General features: G+C 41.4%; 1 protein-coding gene across 4 annotated transcripts in view; it reads left to right on the top strand.

Annotated features, from left to right (window-relative positions):
- ATP7B (ATPase copper transporting beta) overlaps positions 1 to 8,475 on the top strand; it is a 33,230-nt gene extending 24,755 nt beyond the window's left edge. For all 4 annotated transcript variants that reach the window (XM_018071394.1, XM_018071393.1, XM_018071392.1 and 1 more), the window contains 7 exons: positions 2,078 to 2,276; positions 3,440 to 3,586; positions 4,652 to 4,794; positions 5,978 to 6,181; positions 6,292 to 6,409; positions 7,165 to 7,267; positions 8,099 to 8,475. In XM_018071394.1, the coding sequence (XP_017926883.1) occupies positions 2,078 to 2,276; positions 3,440 to 3,586; positions 4,652 to 4,794; positions 5,978 to 6,181; positions 6,292 to 6,409; positions 7,165 to 7,267; positions 8,099 to 8,363 (1,179 nt within the window). In that variant the 3' untranslated portion in view covers positions 8,364 to 8,475. The remainder of the gene's footprint in view (positions 1 to 2,077; positions 2,277 to 3,439; positions 3,587 to 4,651; positions 4,795 to 5,977; positions 6,182 to 6,291; positions 6,410 to 7,164; positions 7,268 to 8,098) is intronic.
- Positions 8,476 to 20,913: the final 12,438 nt, after the last annotated feature.

Genomic DNA, 20,913 nt, shown 5'->3' with positions numbered 1-20,913 from the left:
TTGATGGCAAGTTGAATCTGAGTCAGCAGTGCCTTGGCAGCCAGGAGGGCCAACCATGTCCTGGGGGGTATCAGGCACAGAATTGCCAGCCAGTCGAGGGAGGGGATTGTCCCGCTCTGCTCTGCACTGGTGCAGCCTCACCTTGAATACTGTGTGCAGTTTTGGGCACCACAATGTAGGAAAGATATTGAGCTGTTAGAGAGTGTCCAAAGGAGGGCAATGAAGATTGAGAGGAAGCCATATGAGGAGTGGCTGAGGTCACTTGGTCTGTTCAGCCTGGAGAGGAGGAAACTGAGGGGAGACCTCATTGCAATTACAACTTCCTTGTGAGGGGAAGCAGAGGGGCAGACACTGATCTCTTCTCTATGGTGACCAGTAACAGGACCTGAGGGGAATGGCTGGAAGTTGTGTCAGGGGAGGTTTAGGTTGGATATTAGGAAGAGGTTCTTCACCCAGAGGATGGTTGGGCACTGGAACAGGCTCCCCGGGGCAGTGTTCACAGCACCACACCTGACAGAGTTCAAGAAGTGTTTGGACAATACTCTCAGGCATATGATGAGACTCTTGGGAATGGTCCTGTGCAAGGCTAAGGGTTGGACTTGATGATCTTTGTGGGTCCCTTCCAACTCGCATATTCTGTGATTCTGTGATTTTATGGTTGTGCATCTTAGTCTGGACATTACCAGAAGGTATATTTTAAGCTGTGCTTTTCTGGTAACACTGTGGAGTTCTCAAGCAAGACCATACAAAGTTTTTCCTGAATTAATAGAAAAATAAGGATTGTGGAATATGTGCAGGAGCAATAATTATACTTAAAATAGCATTGTGAAGCAAATGTAGTGGCATTTCTTGTGTTACCTGACTGTAGTCACTTCTCTTAGTCACTTGCTCATTTCAATAAATTAGGGAAAGAGATTTAAAACTTGAATATTAAACTGTAATATTTTGTGAGTTTCACAAATTAATTAATGGATTACTCAAATCTTTGCAAATTTAACAAATCCTCAGAGGTCCTGTATATATTGTGTTCCTTAACTGTTTCAGAAAGATTGAAAGCACAAATCATAATGAAAATAGGAAGCCTGTTCAAATAAACTGTTTCTTTCTGCTAAGAGAAGTCCTTAATTGATTTAGGGAAAAAATAATTGGAAAGAATATATCAAACTTATTAGTGATAGATCTTTCCCTGATAAAATTTAGAACTGAACACTGAATTTAGAAGTATGAGTAATTAACTGGTTGCCTTTCTTGTATTTTACATTTTCTGTTTACATGTTCTCTTAGTACCCTGATACTTCTGTAGTTATCCCATGCACCAGTTACTACTGGATCATAGCTTATATGAATTGTAATGCTATACTGTTTGATAATATTCTCACCACCCATCTTATCATCCCTGTGTTTTAAGAAGGTCACTAAAAGATACATATAGTTCCAACTTCCAGAAACAACCCAGAATAACTTGTTTATAGATAAATCTTTTCTCCATTCTTTTTGAAACTGATAGGATCCTGGTAATCCTTTTCTTATCTTGAAGGTACTCACTGGCTTCTCACTCTAACTCAACAGGAAAACCCAGTTCCTTATCATCCAGCTAGATCACTCTAGGAATTAGAAACAGGTTTTCACTATACTTTTACGTATATTTATTCATATATATATATGTGTGTGTATATAAAAGGTCTGATCTACCACAGCCAGTTGTCTGTGAGGTTAATTAGAAGTTGCATCTTTTCAGAAGGTGTGTGGCTTCAATTCCTAATCTTGGCTGAAGTCGTGAACCACCAATCTAACTTTTTCATGCTTAAGCTACCAGGAAAAGCTGTTCTTTATAGTTTGCTGGTGCCAGGGCTGAGACCTGAATGTGATCTGTATGGCTGTCCCTTTCTGGAAGTCTAAGCCACAGCACAACCAAAACATGCTTATTTTTAGTTCTGTGCTACTAATACTCTGTGCTAGTTTTTGGTTGGTCAGTCATTGTCAAGAGGAGTGAGACCTCTCTTTTGCAGGAGTTAACTAATGTTTGTACCCCATTTGGGCAGCACAGACTGGTGATGACCTCTGGTTATGTCTACAGGAGCTTGGCACTCAGAGTCTGGGATACTGCACCGACTTCCAGGCAGTCCCAGGCTGTGGTATCAGCTGCAAAGTCGGAGGAGTTGAGGCCATCCTCAGCACAGCCAATCAGGGTCTCGATAATCTGGATGCTAACAGGAGTGGGGACAGCAGGGCTCCTCTGGGAGATAATGCGGTGATCACGCTCTTGGAATCACGGGGTAAGTCTGCCCCTGAGGTGACCACCAGTGGCAATGTGAGAGATGATGAATCAACAGTGCTGGCTGTTGTAAACCAATCCTACTGGACTAGGAACAACAGAAAAGTGGATTTATGGCAGAAGGAGGCAAAGAACAAAGAGGACCAAAATGTGGCTTAGCAAAAATTGAAGCTCTTTTCTGCAACTCTTGATCTCACTGAAATTCAGAAATCTAAATGAGAATTTAGATGCTACAGTGATGGATACTTGAAAATTACATACAATACTTATGCAATATTCCTTTTGGATAGAAGAATGGTCCTGCAGACAGCAAAGTTTGACAGTTAGTAATATCTTCCCATTTAGGACAATTACCTTTAACATATATTTCTTAGTGCAACATTTATATCCTACCCTTCAGTTCCTTATTAACTTTGGCCTTTTATTTTCTGTTCATATACTTCTCAGAGCATTTAAGTAAAAAAAAAAATTCATCAGATGCACAATAAAGCACTTTATATCTGAAAACAGAGTTTCAGCGTGCGACATTTTTGATTAGGCCAATACACTTGGGTTTGTTTCAGACTCTCTGGAAGCCACTTTGGTCTTTTGTACTGTAGGAGAGAAAGTAAAGGTATTTAAAACCTTCCTTAAGAAGCTCATCAGTTCTCTTCAAAAGGCTGTGGTGCTCCTGACCTTTTTGAGAAAGCTATTAGAAGAATTAAATAGAATAAGAACTTTAATCATCAGAACTGTGCCATTTGTAAATGGTGTTAATGTAATATTTTCTCACCTTCTCATATGGCTCTTGTGAAGTTGGATTGAATTCATAATGAGGTTCATTGTTTATTAGAACAAAACTACTTTTTTCTTCTCAGAAATAGCCTTTATATTTGAAAGAAGTCATTAGCTGTGAGAACAAAGGAGGATGGCATTTACTAAACATGCATACTGCACTTATTCAGAAAAACAGTACCAACTGACAAAGGCAAATACGGGCAAATACCTCTACTAAATTCATGACACATTTCTGTATGTAAACAGGCACAGATTGCGTCTTGAAGGAGAAAAGTTTCATGAGGCTGTCTTCAGGCACTGCCTATGCCCAACTTGTCATCCTCGAACATCTCTGCTTGTGGACACTATTTTCGAGTTGCTAATTTTTCTTTTTGTCTGTGCACAAAGGTCCGTCACCATCTCATACATACTCAGTGTTGATCGGAAATCGTGAGTGGATGCGACGCAATGGCTTGAATATTGCAAATGATGTGAATGATGCAATGACGGACCATGAAACGAAAGGACAGACTGCCATACTAGTGGCTATAGATGGTAACTGTTGTTCCTTGGAGTGACAATAAATATCAGGTGATCCTACTGAGGAAGGGATAAAAGCAAACTCTGGAGCAGCTGATTACTGGCTTAGTGGCAAGAAGCTACTAAGCTTTTGGTGCAGAACTGCTTGTGAACTGCAAAGTATCAAGGTGTTCTTAAAAGGAACTTTCACCATAGAGCAGTGTTTATAAGATTTTGTTGTGTAGTTTCTAATGTAAGTAATAATTTCTGAAACCCCTGTTGTCTAAGACTGTTGTTCAAAAAAGCAGTACCAGTGCAGTGCCATGTCCAATCCTGACTTTACATCACCTAGGGGTCACAGACCAACCTATTGCATCACTGGTTTCAAAACATGTAATAAATAAACATGATGATTCATTAGATCAGTCAAGTATAAATTAGACTCAATGAGTTTTGCTAGTGAGGTTCTGCTCTGTGCTATACAGAAAGAGATCTCAGATAATACCTTGATATAACAAATGGTTGTAATGGTCATAGATTGCCAGTGCATCTGTGATCTTGAAATGAGGCCTGTGATTCATTTACTGTACAAATATTCTTGGTGCTCCTAGAGGGCAATTTTGAGAGGCATGTGCACATGGATACACCTTTAAATCAATGGGTTGGAAGGCAGATGCAACACCTCTTTGTGAAAGTAATTAATTCTAATAGAGATCCAACCCTGAAAGAGTGGGGGACATAAAACCAGACACTCTATGTGCTTCCTCTTGGAGGATTAGCTTCAACATTTCTCCTGGGCACAAATTCCAAAACTTTCTCTGGCCCACTATCATGTTTATTTATACCATAAAATATAGGAGTCAGGCATGTTTAAAAGCTACCCTCCTCCCCTTACTCCTGGTGCTTAAATATCAAAGATGTTTACTGTTTGATCTGAAACAGATAAATGAGGAAAGAAAGAGACCGTAAATGAGAAAGCTGCAGACAGTTATGCAGGCAATAATGCCCAGAATGTGTTGGAGTGGTAGAGGGGAAGCCCTTTCTCTTGCTGCCACTTTGCCTCCTACAGCTCTCTCTAACAGAGGACGTTTCTTTGTGCAGGTGTGTTGTGTGGAATGATTGCAATAGCAGACACTGTCAAGCAGGAGGCAGCCCTTGCTGTGCATACACTGAAAAGCATGGGAATAGATGTGGTGCTGATAACGGGGGACAACAGAAAAACTGCGAAAGCCATTGCTACTCAGGTATCTGCTTCTTTGTGTTTCAAAAAAATATACAATGAGGTTTTAAAACTCTGGTTTGCCCCAGTGAATTTGAAGCAGGACTTCAGTTTCCCTGGAATCCCGGTTTCCCTGGATATGTTAAATGAAGACTAACATTTCTTGAACTGGACTGCAAATCAGGTCAAGTCCTATGGCATAGTAAAGGCCAGCGGCTGCTGAAGACATGCAGTCTTCTCCAGAGGTATAGAGTTCCTTGCAGTAATCAGTTGCTGAACTGAAACCTTCTGCTTCCCTTCACTGAAGGGCAGTCCTATTTGGTTAGTGATGAAGGAAGGTTCCTTGAAGGTCCAGTCCTGTTTGGTTAATGATGAAGGAAGGTTCCTTGAAGGTCCAGTCCTGTTCACAACAAGGGAAGTGGAGATTTGTCAGTATCTTCACGGGTAACATAGTATTAACAATATGAATTATTGTTAAGAAGCATAGCAGTTTAAAGGGTGTTGGGTTTATAGGAGATTCCCCTGATCTCAAACTCTAAATGCAAAATGAGGAACGGCTGAGGAACTGGAGTTGTTTAGTCTGGAGAAATGGAGGCTCAGTGGGGACCTTATCACTCTCTACAACTACCTGAAAGAAGGTTGTAAACCAGGTGGGGTTGGTCTCTTCTGCCAAGTAACAAACAACAGGACAAGAGAAAATATCTGCGTGGGGCAGTAGTGGAGTCACCATCCATGGAGGTATTTAAAAGAGATGTGGATGTGGTGATTATGGACTTGGCAGTGCTGGGTTAACAGTTGGACTCTATGATCTTAGAGGTCTTTTCCAACCTAATCTATTCTATGATTCTGTGATTTTACTGAAACTTTTATTGGTGCATCATGCAGCATGGTTAGCTGAAAACTACCTCTTTTAACCATTAAACCCTTATTGCTAGGATAGTGGAGCTTCAGAAGCCCTGCAGGGCATGATGCTTAGGGCAGAGCATCATTTGCCAGCATCTCTGCAGTAAAGATGGCGGGGGCTCTCATCAGACCTTTTCTTATGCCAAAGGCATGGTGCTCTTCAGCTTTCTGTGCAGCTTGCAAGTGTTGCCTTCACTGGAATCAGTTGGGTTGATATTCCTGTGTTTCCCCTTCACCAGAACAGCAAATGTCTCTCCTTTCAGCATGAAGCATATCACCATCTGAGTGTCTTTCTTTGTACATAGGTTGGGATCAAAAAAGTGTTTGCCGAGGTTCTTCCTTCTCACAAGGTTGCCAAGGTCCAGGAACTCCAAAATGGGAGGAGGAAGGTTGCAATGGTTGGTGATGGAGTCAATGATTCCCCTGCACTAGCCAGGGCTGACGTTGGAATTGCAATTGGAACAGGCACCGATGTTGCCATTGAAGCAGCAGATGTTGTTCTTATCCGAGTGAGCACTACAGTTTTAACCTATCTTCTTTTATCCCTGACGCTCCTCTTTTTGGTTTGGTATTCTGAAGACTGCATGTGGAAAACACTCAATGCTCTTCTGTCTTGCAGAACGACTTGCTGGATGTAGTTGCCAGTATTCATTTATCGAAGAGAACAGTTCGAAGAATACGAATAAATCTAATTCTTGCCTTAATTTATAATCTGCTTGGAATACCCATAGCAGCAGGTATGTGGCTGCTAGAGCTCAGCTTGTTGAAGGGAGCAGTGTAGTTGAACTCTGTAGTGCATCTTGTAGGATTCCCTGCTCAAGGAACCAAAGAGAGGTTCCTAGATTATTTAAAACTTGGTAGAAGGATGACAAAATACTTTTTTTTTTTTATAGGAACAAAAATATTTGTTCGCCAAATTTTAAACTCTTAGGAATATGTAGTTCTATGAAATTAAAACCATACTCTTACTTCACATAGCAGTACTTGGGGATTAGTTTCTATATAATCAAACTCAGCTCTAATCAGATACACCACCCCATTTCTAGGTGCTCCCTCTTTTATTCACCCTGAATTACACGTTTTTCTCTCCTACTACTTGCATCCTCTATACCACATGCTCCAGATTCCTACTTAAAATTTACTTCAAGCATTCATCATTTTGTTTATGAGTAACTTCTTCCTTTGCCTGTACGATTGTCTGTTCTTTCTGTTGCCTTTGCTGTGTTTCATCTGTGCAGAATAGCTGGAAGGGACAAATATTATTACCTTGTGGCCACAGTCTTGTAGCTGTATTTGTGCAAAGGTCATCCCTTGCAACGGGAGGGTCACGTTTAGAAATAAGTGAGTAAATATATATACTGATCTAGTTGTGTTTATGGAGGTCTCAGCAAGTCATGCTGTAGAACTGCTGATCTGTTCCATAGTATGAAGGAATGGGAATGCTTGTGTTGGGACAGGTGGCTCTGGCTCATGTCCATATTTTTTTTTCTAGGTGTGTTCATGCCTGTTGGCCTTGTGCTTGAGCCTTGGATGGGATCAGCTGCAATGGCAGCTTCTTCTATGTCTGTCCTGCTGTCTTCCCTGCAGCTGAAATGGCAAGTTGTCTTACACTTATCAGTTGGGGAACCATGACAACACTGATGATGGGATGCAAGTGAGACACACTTTGGGCTTTCTATACCTAGATGGACTTGGTCATGTTGATGTTGTAGCAGGTGGTGCAGCAGCTGCTGTCAGCACTTCAGCCTGATGGTCCTTTAGCTTGGTGTTGTTCTGTCTTATCCTTGGCTCCAAAAGAGACAGATGTTGCTATTATGAACTCACTTGGACTAAGACAGTGCTGAGCATTCTTTAACTAGCAGCTGATACTACCTGAACCCATGTGTTGCAAATCTAGTTCAATACCAAGTAAGGTAATGATCAGCAGGTTTTGCTGTGGATATCAGGTGAACAAGTCATTCAAAAGATAATTCTCCATGATGTAGCAGTCGATTTTTTAAAAAATATTTGTACCTGTTTTGTTTTTATTTTTGTCCATTTAAATTAGCCAGAGAGAAACAGAGAAGTGGTGTATTTATTCTTTTGCACCTTGCTACAGATATCTTTCTCTATTTTTTCTGTGCCTGTCTTGGCTTGAGAGAATTGGCAGGCTCAGAAATTAAGTAGTAATAAAAATTATTATTCTGTAGCTGATTTTTGAGACTGTTACATTCTTGACACCACACATCTTAAATTAATTATTTGTGAGCTATTAGATAGGAAGCTGTTAATTTAAACATATGTAATTAATCTATAAATTTATTTTTTCTATAGAGATACTTTCAATACAGTTAGGTTATCAGAAGTTTCAGATTTGTTCCAATGCAGAAGATGCTTCTACACGTTGACCTCTTGGTATTAAACATCTTTTCTCTTTCTCTTCTTAGTTACAAGAAGCCAGACACAGAAAGTTATGAAGCTCGAGCTCAAGGCCACATGAAGCCACTCACTCCTTCTCAAATCAGTGTTCATATTGGAATGGATGATAGAAGAAGGGATTCTTCCAGACTGGCTCCTTGGGATCAGATTAGCCAAGTGTCTTTCTCTTCCTTGGCTTCAGACAAGCTGCCAAGACGTAATGGTTTTGTTGAGGAGGAAGGGGGAAAGTGGTCATTGCTCATGAATGGAGGAGATGAGGAACAGTACATCTGAAGCAGTGCATTCTTAGTACAGAGAAATGTTTCTCTTCACCAGTGTTGGGAGGGATTGACTTGTTTCATCAAGAGCTTCAAGGTTGTAAATGAAGTTACTCCTTCAGCTCATAAGACACTTGCAACCCAGCTCAATGTTGGGTTGTACAGATGGTGGATTTTTTTCAGGTCACCAGTTATTTCTAGTTATGGAAATAATCTGTGGCTCTATGAACTGGCTTCTTTGCATACAGCAGTTAGTAAAATAATGTAAAATTGTAATTTTCAGAGTCTAAAAGAGTTTCTTTCTCTGTGACTCTTTGCTAGGCACCAAATTTCATACTTTTCACTCTTTCTAACTTTATTTTAAGCAAAAGTATTTTCAGAGCTGCCAAATATTAATGTGTTTCTAAGTGAAATTAGCAATGGCATAAGAATCTCTGTGGTCTGAAGTTGAATTTTTACACAGAATCCTAACTAGTCATGTCACTGTGAGAACACTTTGTATTTAGGATTCATGTATGTCTCCTTGGACCAAAAATGCTTTGTTATCTCACTGGCTATAACTCTCTGAAGGGTCTGTTTCAAAGATTTTCACTTGTTTTCAGGTTTTGCATCCTTTTGATGCACATTTCCATTGCTAAACTTGTTCTGTGATTCGCACTGCTCTCCTAGATTTTCTCTTTTGCTCAATATGAGCCCTTTTTTCTCCCTTCCTTGCACAAGATATCTTCTATAATTACTATTATGTATACAGATATTCCTGTTTGGGACAAATTCCTTTAAGTCACCAGGAACTTTTCCATTCCTGTTGAAGTCCACAAAGGCAGAAAAATTCCTAGTCCAAGTTATCCAAGATACTTGCAGGACCCTAGGAAGCTCCTGACAGTTGGGCATTTATCTGTCTCCTTCCTCTGACAGATTGAAGAATTTATGCCAGTGTGAGCAAAATCGGTATTTACCATGTTATGAGAGCAGAACTATCACTGGTGGGACTCCAGCATAGCAGAACAGAGCGAGTTTATTGCATAAGTTAACCCCAGCTTGCTGGTTGCTTAAAATGGAGTCCAAAGTTTAAATGACAAATGTGGAAAAATGGCCTTAAAATGTGGGGCTTCTGTTTGCTGTCACATCTAAATAAATCTCAGGAGGACTTGAACTAAGAAGATTTGTAATAGCAAATGTAAATTTGTATTCATGTTTTGAATTGGTTTTAGTTTCCTTCTTTGCTCTATTTTATTGAGAAATCAAGGTGCTGAACAACACTTTTTTTTTGCCTTAACATCTTTTCCAAAGCTTGCAGTAACTTTATCCCCATAAATGTCAAATTTATCCCTTAACACTTTTTAGAGTCAAGACAGTAGGAATCAATGGCTTTGGTGCACTGGATCCAGTCCTGGAGTGCTGTGTTGTCCAACTGTGGGACTCCAATGTAAGCAGACCACAGTTTTATAATCTAAAATAAAAACTGAAAGAAGAGGAAATGCTATGCTAAACTATTGCTAAAATAACCACTTACTTTCATTGACTTAAATATAAAGCTGTTTCCAGCGTGGGTTCAAATCCTGCTTCTTCTACTGTAAAAATGAAAAACAAGTAAGAGAGGAAAAGAATTGTGCTTGAAACATTGGCCAGGTCTTCCTATTCTCTCTTCTTCTCAGTATTGTATTTGAGCTGTCCTTAGCAAACATTGACAGAACTGTCTTATATATATATATAAATCAGTTTTAAAACTCTCTATAAATAGAGATTACTTTCACAGCACACACACTTTTCAAATATGCCATAGGTGCCTATACATTTCCCTGTGGGAAAGAGGATCCGCTGTTTCACTGTTCTGTGCTTTCTTACCAGTCCTTATGGTAAAAATATGGTGGTTTTTTTTAACAAACAAACAAATAAATAACTTTGTGTCTTTGTTTTTCTTTTTTCTTTGTTGTCTTTTTTCCTTTTCCTTTTTCTTTTCCTTTTTCTTTTTTTTCAGGGGTACAGAATTAAAAAAGAGCATAAGCAGTGATTGTTGGATTGCAGAATACATATGCACAAGGTTTTGCAACTGTTTTGTGATCTGTTTCGGGCAGGACATATAGGAGGGAAAAAAGCATATTGAAGGGTAGAAATAGGATTCAAAATCATCTTGGGAAATTGGACAGAACCGGCAAACTTTGCAAACAAGAAAGAAAGGAATTAAAGGTTAGCCCAGCAGAAAAAAGTCAGGTGGTTGTCTGGCATGCGCTTTGTGATCTATTCTAACAACATAGTGATTCTGCAAAATTAACAGAAGTATTGAGATGTTTATAAAGACTGTATCATCCATATGACATGAAGTACCTCATTCTGTTGTGTTTTCAAGAGGCATCAGCTGAAATATCAGGTCTAGTTTTATATGTCATACTTGTTAGGAAAAATGGATACAGGTCAGAGAAAAGCAGTGATATTTAAGAAAAATCTAGAAACCATGAGAACATAAGTATATGAGAATGAGAATTATAAGAAGATTGAAAGAGTTTGAGTAGGGTTGCCTACAGAATACTCAAAGGAAATACAAGTCTCAAAAATGAAGAGAATGATTTATTTCTTTCACCTTTTTGGTGTCTTTTATGTTGGTGGTGGCTAGAACAAGAAATAATAGGCTTATTGAATCAAAAAAGATTTAGATTAGTCACTAGGGAGGAACTGTGTAACAGGAAAGATTGTGGAGGACTGGAAGAGGTTGCAGAGGGGGATTCTTTGGATGTGCATGGCAATCAGACACATATCTGATGACAATGCGTTAACCACAGGTGAATCCTGCCTTGGGTCAGGCAGCTGCCCTGGACAAGCTCCTAACCTTGTCCCCAGCTGGGCTTTCTCTTATTTCTGTGAATGTTTTGTGAACTGGAAAATTATTAGAGTAGAGGATTGATCACACTATCCTACTCTCAAGAAGTGCCAAAGAACTGGAAAAAAGGTTACCTTTGACTTATTTAATAACTTTAAATGAATTGGAAAATATCTTAAGGTTTGCTAATTATATTTGTATAATGTCTTAGAGTGTAAACTGTTGTGAAACTTGCATAAATCTTAGAATCAGAGTGGTTTGGGTTGAAAGGATCCTTATAGTTAATCTAGTGCAACCCTCCTGCCATGGACAGGGAGACCTTCCACTAGAGTGGGTTGCTCAGAACCCCACCAACCTGGCCTTGAACACTTCCGGGGATGGGGCATCTATAGCTTCTCTGGGCAACCTCTGCCAGTGTCTCACCACCTTTACAAATAAAGAATTTCTTCATAATATCTAACCCAAATCTACCCTCTTTCAGTTTAAAGCCATTGCTCCTTGTCCTATCTCTACATACCCTTGTCCAAATTCCCTCTCCAGCTCCCTTTAGGTACTGGAAGGTGCTATAAGATCTCCCTGGAACCTTCTCTTTTCCAGGCTCTCAGCCTGTCTACATAGGAGAGGTGTTTCAGCCCTCTGATCATTTTTGTGGTCCTCCTCTGCACTTGTTCCAACAGGTCTACCTACATCCTTCCTGTATTGGGAGCCCCAGATGTGGATGCAGTACTCCAGGTAGGGTCTCATAAGGGTGGAGTAGAGGGGCAGAATCACTTCCCTCGACCTGTTGGCCACACTGTTTTTGATGCAGCCCAGGATATGGTTGGTTTTCTGGGCTGCAAGTGCACATTGTTGGGTCATGTTGAACTTCTTGTCAACCAACACTGCTGAGGTATAAATACCTATGAGGAAGTTAGAATAGTTATACATAGTCAAAAAAAAATATAGGTGGTAGTCCTGACGCTTGTGATCATGTGCATTTGTTAAATTTGAGCTGGCTCACTGGAGGGGTGTATGAGATGGAGCTCAGCACCTGCATTTTTCTGTAACATAATTATGAGCTTTCCTTGTCTCCACGGGGATTGTCTGCCTGCAGCCCTCTGGCAGAGCAAGGTGCTGGTCTGTGACTGCTGTTCCTCTGCCCTGTGAGCCAGATCCAGTAAAAGAGCTGGAGGAAGGTGCCTGAGAAGGCAGGCTCTTGAGGCAATTCATAAGCTCGGTGCGCCAGCTGCTTTCCAGTGTGCCACACTTCTCCTCTTTCCCAGGACTGAGTATTTACATGGATTAGACAGTGTGGAGGAACTTTTCAAATCCCAGTTTTGATCTTAGGTGTCTACATTCTGCATGTTCTCCCAGCATGACTCAGTTGCTGCCTATCTGACCTCTAAATGTTGATATATCTAATGATTTACGTGGGACATCTAGTTGTTTTGCTCTCGGAAAAGTTTGTGAGTCTTTTTCTGTAGCTTTTTTTTTTTTTTCCGATGAACACAGAAGACATCTAATGAATCAGATCTTCGACCTTCATGTTATTTTTAGTGCAATAGCTCAGGAGCACTGTTGCCTGCAAAGTTTTTCAACTATTTTTCTTCTCATGTTATAGTTTTCTGATACAATTTTTTGGTGCCCTAAGTTCACAGGAAAGAAAGGATTCCATTTAATTTCCGCCTCCTTTCCTTGTTTTTCAAGCAAATAAACTGTCTGATTTCTATCTCAGCTGATTACAGCCTTTCTCTGACTAAGTATTCGTTCAAGGATTGTATTTTCTCTAAATGCATTTGTGCGTGAAGAAAAAAATGAGTAGGTGGTGAAATTATACAATGGTGTACAGGGATGTGAAATTGAATAACGCTGAAATGTCAGATTTAATTTCCTCTACCAAGACACCAACAACAAGCGTGTTGGTTTTCAGTGTGAAATCGTTTGAGCGTCACAACAAAAGAAGTGGTGAAGCGCAAAACATCCTGCTCACATGTGGGTCTCAAACACACATAAGCACAGGAGAAGACATTAATTCCTCTCCTTGTCTTGAGTTAAAAGCACTCAGGCTTTGCAGGCAAGGATAGCCCATCCACAGGCTCTCCATGCCATGATCTGATTTTCATGATTGGTTTATCTTCATGCTTAAAAGGATGGTTTCTGAAGTTTCCCCTGTTGCTGCAGGGGAAGGGATATGTGGTAGGAGGAGGTACGTGTTTCCCAACTTGGGCAATCAGCCTCCTGAGATGGAGGTATGTCCCCTAGGAGCTTTGTTCTGGTCAGCGCTGAGCAGTGCTGCAGTTCAGGGACATCCTGGCATCAGGGTGAGTTTTGGGTCAGGGTGATGCGCTGACCCAAAACTGCAGGTCCAGCCCAAGCCAGAGAAACCTCTTAATCTGTAAAGCATCTGAAGATCAAATATATTCACTGCTGGTTAGCAGCAATGGGAAAAAATGTAAAGGGGGCAGTTTAAGTAATGTTTAAAATTTTGGGCTGACTTAACTTCATAGAGCCCAGGAAACAGATTTTAGGCTAGCATGTGTTTGGCTTGAACTCTGAATTGGTACTTTGTATTATTTGATGCTTAAGTAAATCCAGAGCTGCACAGATGGTATGTGCTGAAATTACTTTCTTTTTCCTTTGACAAGCTGAGATTCAAGAAGAAAAGCTGCACTGAAGAAAGCTGCATGTATCTCATGATAGATATCAGAAAATAAATTAGGCATAAATCTGAATATTTGAGGCTTCTAAACAATTAGGGAGCTACCCCAAATCTATACAACTATATTTAAAATGAATAAATAGACTGGATTTGAAAGAAGTTTGCCAAACTGTTTTTCTTCTGCTGCCACCTCTTATTAAGATTGACACAGTGCACTGTTTTTGTAAAAAGCATCACTGCTTGAGCCTGTGGATTTCATCAGGCCTCTTGGAGGTCCCAGCAGGGTGTGAACAGGAGCTGGTGCCAAGCCTGCTGCTGGGAAAGGCTGGGGGGGGGCAGATTCATTGCACAGGGCGTACTGAGCACCACTGGCTGTGGTCATTTTGGGTGCACCCATTTTCAGTTTTCAGAATTGTCAAATTCCCTGTGTGTCAGTGGGCTGGTTTATGGGGATGAAGCAAGGGACACAGGTAAGGGTCTCATCCAGGTTTGCAGTGAAGGTGTTTTAGTGTACAGGTTCATGTGAGCTTTCCTGCCAGGCAGGGGGTTACTTCATCATATGCATGCAGTGAGAGACATGATTAACTGTCTTTCTGCCTGGAGTGAAAATGTAAAAGGCTTCTCTGCAGACAAGTGCTGGATTTTAGATGGCCCACATGCAGCATGTCCCCAGAGCAACCTGTGTTACCTCCCTATTGACTGGGATGCATGGGATTGGCCAAGCAGCCTGGGGCAGCTGCATGCTCTTGTGTAAAGAGAGCACTGGCACCACCTCACATGTCCTGCTGTGCCTCCAGCAGTGCCTCTGCATGGACACAGCCGATGGACTACATCTGATTGCTGTGAAAAGACAAGAAAATCCCTTGCCTTTCCTACAGGACACAGCATCAGACTGTGAAACATAAACCATTTTGGGCTCAGCTGCTTGTAACCTGCATGCAGGTTATATGCATTCTGACAATGCTCACATCCACCCCATCCAGCTCACACAGGCAGAACCGGCAAAATTTTATTCAAGGCGAATCAGATCTGCACAGGGGGCTTGCTCCAAAGCCTGCTTATGTGTTCCAGTGGTGCAGGAAAGGTTGTGTAGTGTCAGGCCCTGCTCCAAGAGACTTGCCTGCATTCCTGCAGAAAGGGACCTCACTTCCAAGGGTTAATGTTATTTTAAGATAACTCCGCATTGCAGTTGCAAATCTGAGTGGCTGGGAGCAACCTGCTGAACAGGAAAGAGCTCAATAAATATATACTGTCACTGATTTATAAGGGAGTGCAGAGACAATATAATTACTATAATTATGTTAGAATCTTGCTGCAGAGTTGCCATTTGTGTTGGGAATTTTATCTTCTCACAATGGCAGGAGGATTTAAAAACTGCATACACCTGCCAATATATTTGTGCCACAACTAACTTAATCAGAGAAGCTTTTGTTTGATTGCTCTCTTTACAGACCATGGAGCTTGTTAAGTATATCATCATCTTAGGGATGAACAAGAGGTAGGCAAGGCTTTTGGGTAGCATGCTGCTTGCTTCATGTCCATGGGGGAGGCAAATTTTGACTGTAAAGGTGACCTGGCCAACGCTATTCTGGCCAAGGCCATGTTGCAGTGATAAGGTTTATACCAGTAGCTCACAAGCTTCTGGAAGAGTGGTTTTGGTGGAAGATGCCTGCAGTTGCCTGCCTCTGCTAGTGCAGGTACCTACAGCTGGAACAATTGGGCTGAGAAAGTCAGCGGTGAGTGTGAGGTTTAAGTTCTTCTCTGGACACACTCCAGTGCCTCAATGTCTTTCTTTTAGTGAGGGCCCAGAACTGAACACAGGATTCGAGGTGTGGCCTCGCCAGTGCTGAGTACAGAGGGGCTATCACTTCCCTGGTCCTGCTGGCCACACTATTGCTGATACAGGCCAGGATGTCATTGACCTTCTTGGCCACCTGGACACACTGCTGGCTCATGTTCATCCAACTGTTGACCAGCATCCCCAGGTCCTTTCACACTTGGGCCACTTTCCAGCCACTCTTCCCTCAGCCTGTAGTGTTGCATGGGGCTGTTGTGACCCAAGTGCAGGGTGGAGAGAAACTAGAACATGAGGGTTGGTTTTGTAAGAAGGGAACACCAGGATTTTGAGGCCACTAGGGCACTTTGCTGGAGGATACCAGAGGGTAAAAACCCTCAGCCATTCAGAGCAGTGTCAAGGTCTGACCAGCACCCACCACAGCCTACAGCTGGAGCCAGGAGCACCCCAAAACCTGCAAGTCCAAGGTAGGTTTAACACAGCACCTCCTTTCCCCAAGAAAGCCATTAACCAGTCATTAATGGTTACAGCAATAACTCCTCAAGCTTAAATAAAATGGAGGAAATTGGAATTTGACAGAGTTCTTCTTCCTTCTGAACACACTAAGCTATAGGAAAAAGTCTTCTTGCTTAAATAATAAGCATGTTGGACAAATATAAGTCCAACAGAAAAATAGGCTTGCTCTCAAGATGTTTTTAAAGTAATAAGAAAAGCAGCTTTGCTCAGAGATTTTGGTCCTAGGATCTTGGGCCAGAGAGGACAGGGGACGAGAGGGAAACAAGGCTGAGCCCAAAGCAGCCTTACTATTTTCCTCTTTCAAAAAGTGTTGAATTCTATGGAAAAGCACACCTCTGTCATTGCCGTTAATAATGTTGTTAAATAACTCCCTGTGTGTTTATTAAATGTAAGCCCTGAGATAAAGTTTACAGCAATAAAATGTCAAGCCACTGCCATAGGGAAAGTGTTGATTGCATCTTACACAAAGCTGAGCTAAGGCACAGGTGAAGTGACTTGAGCAGTGTCTGAACTCAGCAGGGACAAGGATGTTCTGCATTTCAGCTCTCTTCATCACCATCTTGCTTTGTTCTCCCAGTCACTTGGCTTGTTTTTAAAAATCCCACAAAAACAAACAAAAAAAATTGAATTTAAAAGAACTAATTTCTAGCTTTGCAATAACAAATGAGCAAAAACATAACTCGCCAGCAGACAGGTTATTGGTCTCTGATTCAGACACATATGACTGTTTTCCCAACATCTTTTTCACCCTCCCTATTCTCATCAGTTCTTTCATCATTTTCAACATCCTGTATGAGTAAGTCAGAAAATAAATATGTTGGAAACCCCTGTAATAAGAGACCTGAAGAGTAATGAAATGAGCAGATTTAAAGTTCTGCCAAGGGCTTGTGTATTTGTGCATCGCATTTACCCATCTATGCTGATGACAGAACTTCCTCTGCATGCTCTCCTTCCACTTACTTCTTCATCAATTAAAATACATGCTTAGAAATGGCAGTGGGTGTAATGAGGATGACTGCACCTATACCAGTATTAACACACTTCCATTTATTTTACTGTACTGTACATACACACATTTGGTGCTGTGAGTGGCCACAGCACTTTTGCAACACATGCACTGGCTTCAGCAAAAAAGTGCTTTTAACACACAAGAACCAAAAAAGCCAGAGAAAGAAATGGCAAACCACAGCAGATGATGCATTTTCTTTGATCTGCTGAGTTATTCAGAGAGATGCTGGGGCACAGAGCAAGCCACAATACTCTAAACAATTCCAGCTCATGACACCATCACTTGTACCCAGGGCAGTATCAGAGCAATACCTAGAAGGTTCTAGCACATTTCCCCAGAGGGCCGCCTCACCTGCCTCATCTGCTATTTTATCCTCCGATATTCTAGGAAAACATTAGTCCTTCTTTTTCGATTAACATGCCAGGTTAAATCACGACAATCATTCGGGCTAATAGCAGCCCACTGTCAAGTGGCATGAAGGCAAGTAGTTATTTCTCAATAACTTTGTACAGATTGTAAGCATGATTTTTTTTTTCCCCCTTTTCTGGTCTTAAAACTTTAGATCTGTTTGATTCCAGCAAGCTTGTCCGTCTTACCCTCTCCTGGACTCTTAACACCCTGCAATTCTATACAACTGATTTAAAAATAAAAGATGTTTCTAATAGAGATTGGATGATTTGGAAAAGAGGAGAATGCCTGAGTTTTCTTGAAATATAAAGGAGACACTGGCAAGTCCTCTGTGTTGTTTGTCAGTGTATGAATGGAAAGATTTAAGGGACAGTGTTATTAATGCCTAACAGAAGGTGCATATAGTAATTTGGATTATAAAGATGAGGCGAGTGTATTTCTATACATCAAAAGCTCAAGAACCTGGCCTGCCAGATAGTAGATACTCATGTGCTAGATGAGCCACACATTTTGGTTGTTAATCCAAAATAGGATTAAAAATCTTGGGGGAAAAAAGAGCCAACAGTCCACCTGGTCTCATGTTAAATATACAGACTGCCAATCATCCTGGTCACTAGCAGTGTGGCAGCATGGAGATTCTGTCTACTACTCACCCTGCCTTCCATTACCCAGTAGCTCCATGTGATCAAGCAGTTCTCACAGCCTTGGCTCATTGCTGCTCTTGCAGGTGGGTGTAGTGTCAAACCCATTAGACTCTCTCATTTGTTTATCCTAAGATCAGTCATGACAGCACAACTTACAGCCCTGCATGCCCCTGTGTACCTGCATCTTCTTTTCTACCTGGGCTTAGAAAATATTAGTCAGTCCCTCTTCCAGGGCTTTCTTTATGTTACCTTTCTCCCCATCCTATTTTCCACACTAAGCAAGTCATTTCAGACTAAAAAAACTATTTGTCATTCACTTTATTAATATTCTCAAGTTCTGGTTCAGGCTTTCCCTCTGTATGGCACTCTTCCATCTTATATTAGTTTCACTTTTAAAATACTAATGCAGGATTTAAGTGATACTGTTCACAGAAGGAATGGAAAACAAGTATGAAAAGTGACTGCAAAGGGCTACAGAAAGACATATCTGTCTGGTTTTGTGAGGAAAATGATTCAGGTTTTAAACTGCTGGTAGAGCGTTTTCATTGCTTCAGGGATGGTCCAGCTCCTGTTTCCCTCTGACTTCATTAGTGTTTGGCTGAATCCCAGCTCCTTTTGAAAATAATTAATTGCAGAAAACCTATCCTTTCTAGTGTTATTCAGCCCAACTGTATTTACCACAAAAGCAATTACCAGGGAGCTGGGAGATGGCTTTCCTACTCAGAAAGACGGGTTTGACTACAAGAACATTCAGGAATTAGCATTTCCCATGGCCTCAGAAAGCTAGGGAATGCATTCAGCCACAAAAGCCCATGTGGACATCCTGTTTTCCTCTCCATAGCAGATGTGCTGTTCCTACCATTGCTGATGCTGTGCCAAGGATCACGTGGCACTGTGTTGGGAACACGAATTTCTCAGAGCCACTTGTGTCACCATACAGGAATGTGCTGCTTGTCCCCGCCTCCAGAAGCTGAGGATTGAAAAGAGGTCACCTTTTCTCCATCTCCATTTTTAAGAATGTTTTGATGTGAAAGAGTAATGTGTTAAGAGCACACACTGGTGGGAGCAGTTAGGTTCACAGAATCGCAGAATGGCTGAAGTTAAGAGGGATCTCCAGATGTCATCTGGTCCAACCTCCCACGCTCAGGCAGGGCTACCTAGACCCAATTGCTCAGGACCATGTCCATACAGTTTTTGAATACTGTCAACCTATGCCAGTGCTTGGTGACCCCCACAGTGGTAGTTTCCTGATGTTCAGAGGCAACCTCCTGTCTTTCAGTTTGTGCCTGTTGCCTCTGGTCTTGTCACTGGGAACCAATGGAAGGAGCCTGGCTCCGTCCTCTTTGCACTCCACCTTCAGGCATTTATACATTTCAATGAGATCCACCCTAAGCCTTCTCTACTTCAGGCTGAACAGTCCCAGCTCCCCGAGCATTTCCTTATAGGAGAGATGCTCCAGTACCTTCATCTTTTTCAAGGCCCTTTGTTCAGGCCTCTCCAGTGTGTCCCTGTCTCTCTTGCTCACCACAATATGGAGGAGCAAGAAGTGACACTGCCATGATGAGTGCTGCAGGTTTTCTCTAACACTCACCAGCAAACCCAAGAAATGGCTTTCACAGGTGACAACACACTTCACTGTAGAAAGGGATTGCACTGCTATTCCCTTTCTGAATGATCTGCTCCCCTGTTTTTTCCCACTGGCACAATTCTGGGATGGCATGGCCAGACCTGGAGGATGCCTGCTGGAGGCCTTCAGGGCAGATGGTGCCTGCACTGAAAACACTAGGTATTCTTGAAATCCTTTTAAGAATACAAATAATAATGGGGGGGAAATAGTGGTTTAAGACCATCTGTAAACTCTTCTAGAATCTTTCTTTACCTGTGACCATAGTTACTATGCTCAGGTATTTGAGAAAACCTATAAAACACAATCAGATCCCAATTCCACTATATTTTTAATTGTGTTATGGGACAGCTGTGTTGCAAGTGGACTAGTGGTGTGGCTTTATTGCTGATCTATTATTTTGCCATCTGGACCTTCCCTCACAATAAGTACTTGTAAGTATTTGGCTTCTTCTCCAACTTTAGGCAAAACATCTATGAGCTCTTTAACAACCGCAGAAGCTACCAGTATTAGTTAGGGTACATAAACAGCTTCCAGCCTGGCTCCTTGTGATTGTTTTGGGGTAGGGAAGGGATCCCACCTCTGCAGCTCTTCCTTAACATAGAAAGACTGGTGGGCACAACTGTCTGGACATGCTTCTCATGTCCTGAAGAGTTTAACTGATAGGAACAGTCAGGATCCACATATTTTGTCAAACTGGCTTAAAAAAAAAAAAAAAAAAGAGAGCTTGTCTAATGTAGTAAAACATGTATAAAGTCCAACATATTTTAGACATGGCATCAGCAATTATTTACTGTCTAATAAGAGAGGTTCTTTCCTCCAGCTCTTTGGAGGATGTGACTGATGTTTAAAAGCAACAAGAGGGTTATTTTGTCTGTCACTGCTGTTTTCTTCTGACTGTCTCTGGAGAATGAGAGGAAAATCAGACCATGGATGATCTCTACCACTGATTACAATTGCAGTGCTGGACATTTAGATGCCATGATGACAACCACAGCAGAGATGCTCATTGAGATAAACTGGCCAGGTACATTTTCATTATGGGCATTAATTGATGAATGAGGAGCATCTAACTGATAGCATCTAACACAAGAAATACTGACATCAAAGAAGTTGT

The sequence above is a fragment of the Manacus vitellinus genome, unplaced genomic scaffold (genome assembly GCF_001715985.3).
Source record: "Manacus vitellinus isolate BGI_N305 unplaced genomic scaffold, ASM171598v3 scaffold_2_pilon, whole genome shotgun sequence".
Classification (NCBI taxonomy): domain Eukaryota; kingdom Metazoa; phylum Chordata; class Aves; order Passeriformes; family Pipridae; genus Manacus; species Manacus vitellinus.
The sequence above is the reverse complement of the archived record's forward strand: the minus strand, read 5'-3'. Positions and strand labels throughout refer to the sequence as shown.